Source organism: Carya illinoinensis, chromosome 1, assembly GCF_018687715.1.
Source record: "Carya illinoinensis cultivar Pawnee chromosome 1, C.illinoinensisPawnee_v1, whole genome shotgun sequence".
Lineage (NCBI taxonomy): Eukaryota > Viridiplantae > Streptophyta > Magnoliopsida > Fagales > Juglandaceae > Carya > Carya illinoinensis.
The window spans coordinates 825,052-832,493 of record NC_056752.1 but is presented as its reverse complement, the minus strand read 5'-3'; the positions used below and the strand labels follow the sequence as shown (position 1 = coordinate 832,493).

The 7,442-nt window shown below is 31.4% G+C and overlaps 1 protein-coding gene across 1 annotated transcript; it reads right to left on the bottom strand.

The window, feature by feature from the left end:
• Positions 1 to 6,724: 6,724 nt before the first annotated feature.
• LOC122293119 lies at positions 6,725 to 7,084 on the bottom strand. Its single transcript, XM_043101653.1, has one exon. The coding sequence runs from the start codon at positions 7,082 to 7,084 to the stop codon at positions 6,725 to 6,727; it is 360 nt and encodes a 119-aa protein (XP_042957587.1).
• Positions 7,085 to 7,442: the final 358 nt, after the last annotated feature.

Genomic DNA, 7,442 nt, shown 5'->3' with positions numbered 1-7,442 from the left:
ACGAAATTGAAATTTTAAGAAAAGAAAGTATCATTTTGAAAGATGAAAATCTTGAATTGAATAAGAAGAAAACCGATTTAGAAAATATTGTTGAAAACTTTACGAATGAAAAAAGAAATTTTGAAAAACTTCTTAGTAGTCAAAGATGTGTTTTTGACAAGGCATGTTTGGGATATATGCCAAAACAAAAATACAAACCTTATAAAAAATTTTTTGATAATCATTCTACATCAAAGACTAATATTCAAAATTCTTTTCATAAAAATAATTTTGTCAAAAAAGGATATTATTATAATCATTCAAGTTTTTCATATATGTCACATGTTATTTGCAATTTTTGTAATAGAAATGGTCATCATTATCATACTTGTCCTATTAGAAGAAATCATACAATGACTATTAGGGCCATATGGGTACCTAAAAATCTTGTTTATTCTAATACTAATAAATAAAGGACCCAAAGAACTTGGGTACCAAGAAAAATCATTTTAATTGTTTTTATAGGTATGCATGAAGTCTTCCACAAGCAAAAACAAATGATTTTTAGATAATGGATGTTCAAGACACATGACGGGAGACAAGACTAAGTTCTTTGATCTTAGATCTAAAGAAGAAGGACACGTGACATTTGGAGACAACTCGAAAGGGAAGATCGTGGGAATAGGTAAAATTGGTAATGAATCTTCTCTCATAATTAAAGATGTTTTACTTGTTGAAAGTTTAAAACATAATATTTTGAGCATAAGTCAATTATGTGATAAAGGATTTACAGTTACTTTCAAAATGGATAAATGCATTATTTTGAATGATCATGATTGTAATATTTGTTTTATTGCTTTTAGAAACAATAATGTTTATACAATTGATTTTGAAGAAATTACCTCACAAGATGTTATTTGCTTTTCAGCTCAAAATGAAACTAGTTGGTTATGGCATAGAAGATTAGGTCATGCCAACATGGAACTTATTTCTAAACTTTCAAAAAATGATCTTGTGAGAGGTTTACCAAAAACATATTTTCTTAAAGACAAAATTTGTGATGCATGTCAATTTGGTAAACAAACAAAAACTTCTTTTAAAACTAAGAAACGTATTTCCACTACTAGACCATTGCAACTGATACACATGGATCTTTTTGGACCAAATAGAGTTGCAAGTCTAGGAGGAAAATATTATACATTTGTTATTATTGATGATTTATCTAGATATACTTGGGTCATCTTTCTTACTCATAAAGATGAGGCACATAATGCCTTTACCAAGTTATGCAAGAGAATTCAAAATAAAAAGGGTTATACTATTTCAAGTATCTGAAGTGATAGGGGTAAAGAGTTTATTAATAAAAATATTGAAACATTTTGTGATGAAAACGGTTTTGTGCATAATTTTTCTGCTCCTCGAACTCCTCAACAAAATGGGGTAGTAGAGAGGAAAAATAGATCTCTTCAAGAGATGGCAAGAACAATACTCAATGAGAACAACTTGCCTAGTTATTTTTGGGCCGAAGCGGTAAGTACTGCATGTTATGTTGTAAATAGAGTTATGCTAAGGTCTAAGTTAGATAAAACCCCCTATGAGCTTTGGAATGAGAAAAAGCCCAACATTGGTTACTTTCATGTATTTGGATGCAAATGTTTTATTTTGAATGACAGGGATAATTTAGGCAAGTTTGATGCAAAATCTGATGAAGGTATCTTTCTCGGGTATTCTACTAATAGTAAAGCTTATAGAGTATTCAATAAAAAGATTTTGACTGTACAAGAATCTATGCACGTAGTATTTGATGAATCTAATTCTCCACTCTCTAAGAAATCTATTGATGAAGAAACAGAAGGTATAAATAACACAGAAAGTCTCAATCTCAACAAAGAGAAAACAATAGAGGAAGTTCAACATGGAGCCATCAGGAAAGATCATCAAAATTTAATACAAGATGCAACCAAACAGTGGAAATTTGTGAAAGATCATCCAGTGGAACAAATTTTGGGAGAACCTTCACAAGGTATAAGTACTCGATCATCTCTTAGAAATATTTGCAATCATACTGCTTTTCTATCTCAAATTGAACCCAAAAATATTGATGACGCACTTCTTGATGAATCTTGGATTCTAGCTATGCAAGAAGAGTTGAATCAATTTAAAAGAAATGATGTTTGGACACTTGTTCCTAGACCTAAAAATCATACTATTATTGGAACAAAATGGGTTTTTAGAAACAAGAAAGATGAGTCTGGAGTCATTACTAGAAATAAGGCTCGACTTGTAACCCAAGGTTTTAATCAAGAAGAAGGAATCGATTATGATGAGACATATGCACCTGTCGCAAGATTAGAAGCTATTCGAATGCTACTTGCATATACTTGTTATAAATATTTCAAACTTTTTCAAATGGATGTTAAAAGTGCTTTCTTAAATGGTTTTATAAATGAAGAGGTATATGTTGAGCAACCTCCAGGTTTTGAAAATCATATTTCCCCAAATCATGTTTTCAAACTCACAAAAGCACTATATGGACTTAAACAAGCTCCTAGAGCTTGGTACGAAAGACTTAGTGGTTTTTTGATTGAAAAAGGTTTTTCAAGAGGAAAAATCGATACAACTCTTTTCATTAAATATGAAAATGATGATATTCTTTTAATTCAGATTTATGTTGATAATATAATATTCAGTGCTACTAATGAAAATATGTGTCAAGTTTTTGTTAAGACTATGCAGGAAGAATTTGAGATGAGCATGATGGGAGAACTTACATTCTTTCTCGGATTACAAATTAAGCAAGCAAAAAGTGGGACATTCATCAATCAATCAAAATATATTAAGGAATTACTGAAGAAGTTTGGGATGGAAAATGCTAAGGAAATTGGAACACCAATGAGCCCATCAACTAAACTTGATAAAGTTGAATCCGGTAAGCCAGTTGACTCGAAGATATATCGAGGTATGATTGGTAGCTTATTATATTTAACAGCCAGTAGACCAGATATTATGTTTAGTGTGTGCTTATGTGCACGCTTTCAATCATCTCCAAAAGAATCACATTTAATTGCAGTTAAGCGCATTTTTAGATATCTTAGTGGTACAATTAACCTAGGGTTATGGTACCCTAAGCACACATCTTTCGATCTAATCAGTTACACAGATGCAGATTATGCTGGCTGTAAAATAGATCGAAAAAGCACTAGTGGAGCATGTCATTTCTTAGGTCATGCACTAATTTCCTGGTTTAGTAAAAAACAAAATTTTGTTGCACTATCTACTGCTGAGGCAGAATATGTTGCTGCAGGTAGTTGTTGTGCTCAAGTTCTCTACATGAAGCAACAACTTGAAGATTTTAAACTCATGTATAATCACATTCCAATCAAATGTGATAATACAAGTGCTATAAATCTTTCAAAGAACCCAATACAACATTCTAGAACTAAACATATTGAAATAAGGTATCATTTTCTTCGAGATCATGTGCAAAAATGTGATATAATATTAGAGTTCACAAACACACACGATCAGTTAGCAGATATTTTCACAAAACCTTTACCAGAAAATAGATTATGTATGATCAGAAGAGAAATAAGTATGATGCATGCTATGAATATCTGTTAAAAGATAGACCAGAGTCAATAAAAATAGAGATAGATTTTTTAAATACTTTTACATAAACTTGAGATTCTTAGCCTCATGTTTGAGACGCTCATTCTCTTCATACAATATCATGTCATTCTTATTCATGGGAACCGGCAAGCGGAATGAAGAATCTAATAAAGATTTCAACTGTTTATTCTTCTGCCGAATGATTCCTTCCCTTGTGTGAGACTCTTGAACAATTCGTTGAAGTACAACAATTTGTTCTTTGAACTTTTCAACTTCGTGATTTTTGACTTGTAGCCGCTGAGAAAAAGCCACAATAGAGGAAGAGTAGCGAGTCCCAAGACTCACCAAGTCATAAATAGCATCAGAATCTGACTTATTAGTCAGATTATTATTTTCTTACTGCAACATGGCACCAATGGTAGCTACAGAAAGAATAGGAGGTTGAGATGCAGAATGCCTCATGAATGGATTTAAAGAAATGTTAGAAGAATGAGCCATTGAGAAAAGAATAGAAGGCTTAAAACGAGAATGTTGAAGGAATGCAGATGAGTTATAGAGATGAGAAGAAAACTTGATACGGATTGGATGAACTTCAGGACTGATTTTATAGAGATAGCATAAAGAATAAGACAAGCTATCATCCAAGTCAAAGAGCAATGTATTTTTTTCCTGATCGGTGAAAATGACATTTTTAGAAACTCGGAGCCTTCAATCTCGTTTGTCAATAACATCAGGCAATTTTTTCAAATCTCCAGCCGCATTTGTCGGGTCACGGATGGATGAAATTTATTTATTTATTCTTTTTCAACTATCTACAGTGACTATTAAACGCATCATTTTCTTCAGTCCATTTATTTGTTGCGGATCCTTTTTAATGATGCCAAAAGGGGGAGAAGTATTAGACTAGAACATTAACATTGTTTAAATTTCTAAACTTGTTATATATGCCTGGAATTATATTTATACTTTTGCTTGAAAAACTAACGCACATTCTCAGGAGGAGCTTAAGTATTAATACAGTTTTCAGGTTCTATCAAGTATTTGTCATCATCAAAAAATGGGAGATTGTTGAACCCAAGATTTCAAGTTTTGTGTAATTATGTATTCACACATGGATTTTGATGATAACAAATGAATTCAAAGAATGAAGAAGTCTCAAGCTCAAGTTGTCTACATAATGGAGTCAAGCACATCAAGGAAACAAGCATGAGTAAGAAGGGAACAAGTTCACATTAAAATTATAGAGTAATGTTGTAAATCTCTTCAAAATTCGAAATTAGGATTAATGCTCAAAATTAATATTTTATCATAAAACATTAAAATACATTTTCCACATGTGCATGAATATTTTTGAAAATTAAATTTGAAAATTTTGAAAGATGATTGATTGTCATCTTTTGCATGTGCATGCCTTGATTAAAGGGTTGAACTTTGAAAATATTAAAGATGATTGATTGTCATCTTTCACATGTGCATGTTTTATTTGAATATTTTCAAAAGTGATTGATACTTTTTTAGACTTATACAAAATGTAGATGATTTTATTTGAAAAATTTGAAAAGTAAAGTGTGCTCATTTTGTCATATACAAAAAGTAAAAAATTAGGTTTGAATTTTTTGAAAAGGAAAGTGTGCTCATTTTGTCATATGCGAAAAATAAAAGATTAGGTTTGATTTTTTTAAAAAAGTGAATGATGTTGTCTTTGACAATTGAAAAAGAAGAACCTTTTATTTGAATTTTTTAAAAAAGTGAATGATGTTGTCTTTGACATGTGAATCTTTTTAAATTTGAATATGAAGTCTCATATGTCTATAAATAGATCATTTGAGAGCTTCACATTTACAACACCAAGAGCATACAACATTCATTCAAAGCTTTCATTCTCTCTTCTCTAAGCATTGAGTCTTAATCCTTATTCATTTTGAGAGATATAGTTTGCGCTGTATTGTTCTTATTTCACTCATTAAGGAGTGTTTTCTGATAACCTACCCACTATCAGCTTTTGTATCAAAAAAAGGGTGTGTATAACCCTTGTGCGTGTAGAAAGTATTCTACACGGGGAATAGTTGAATCACCACGTGTAAGATGATTGCAAGTGTAGAATGTGTTCTACACGGATCCTTTGTAGCGGTGTTGTTCAAATGTGTAATAGGTTTCTATCTCCACCTGAAGGAGGTTGAATAGTGAATTTAGGAATCCTCAAGGGGTAGCTTGAGGCGAGGACGTAGGCAGTGAGGCCGAACCTCGTTAACATACTGAGTTTGCTTCTCTCTTATCCTTACTCTTTATATTTATTGTTATTTCATATTTTGTTTATATTTTATATTATATATTTGATTTATAATTGTTATTTTTTTAATACAACTCAATTCACCCCCCTCTTGTGTTAGTCATCTGGGCAACAAAAATAAAAACTTTCAATCACGTTACATTTATTTGGAAACAAATTAAAAATATATATATATTTTTTGAAGTAGAAATGACACAAGGTCATTTGATTTTGTAAAGATAGAAAATGCTATCTATACTTACAATTTCATTCACATAATCATATATGTTTGTGTCAACTATTGGAAATGATAAAAAAGTTAAAATTCAAAATTTGAAACTCAAACCAAAATAGGAAATACGATAAAATGAGACTTTCACTCAATTAGATAAGACAAGAATAAAGTTGTAATTATTTGGAAGTTATATAGGTATTTTCACCTTGTGAAAGTTTTAAAAAAAAAAAGTAATTACATTTTGCAAAATCCAAAATAGTGTATTTGATGAAAAACATCAAATTTGATACTTTTCCTAAAATGTACTCTTTAGCTTTATTGATATTAAAAAGTATTTTAATATGAATCAACCAAATAGTTTAACATAGTAATGCTACATGTACTTACCCTTTTTTTTAAGAAGAATAATCTCTTCATTGATCAAAAACACCTCAAATGAAGGAAACAATACAAGATGGACAACTCTTGAACTCAACAACATCTTCAAAAATACTTAATGCACTTTTAGCTAGTGCATCTGCAACAATGTTTGACCCCCTTCTTATATGAATCACTTTCCAAAGATCTAATTGAGCACGAACATTTTTTATATCCCAAATAATGGCCCTCGAGTAATAACAAGAATCCCCACTCTAATTAATGTAATTAATAAGATTTAAGGCATCACTCTCAAGAATAATCTTCCTAATACCAAAGTCTAAAGCAAACTGTATTGCTTGATAAGTCCCAAATGATTCAGCCGTATGAGAGTTTTGGGCAAAACTCTCATTCGTCTTCTGCGTAGCAATGACATGACCTCTATAATCTCTCACAATAATCCCACTGCCAATCTTACTGTTTTCCCGACACAAAGTTGTATCCCAGTTTACTTTGTAAAACCCCTGAGGAGGTGGAGTCCAATTGACAGTAGTTGCACTCGGGTCTATCTCTAATTTGCTCTCCTTCTTATTTGTTTCTTTGAACTTAGTTTCTGCCTTAACTGCTATGATCATGACTTCTGTTGGGTGAGTTAAGATGTCTTTGAATAGAAAGTTGTTCCTTCTCTGCTATATCTTTTGGGCTGTAACAACAATCTCATCCACTTATTCTTGTTCAAAAAATTCAATGGTAGATGCAAACCACTGCATAAAACAAATTGTTGGAAAACTAGATTTATGCAATTTTTTCGATCCCATACATCAAACATCCTTAACAGCTGGACATTCCCATACCACATGTATGCTTGATTATTCCTCTAATTGGCAAAGTGAACATAGTGATGAATCCGTAACTCTCTCCTTAAAAAGATTTGAGTTTGTTGGTAATGACTTTAGGCAAGCTCTCCAAATGAAGATCTTAACAACAATAGGA

What these genes read in the sequence shown, in the direction of transcription:
- LOC122293119 (XM_043101653.1), bottom strand. Translation starts at nt 7,084, where the DNA reads ATGATCATAGCAGTTAAGGCAGAAACTAAGTTCAAAGAAACAAATAAG.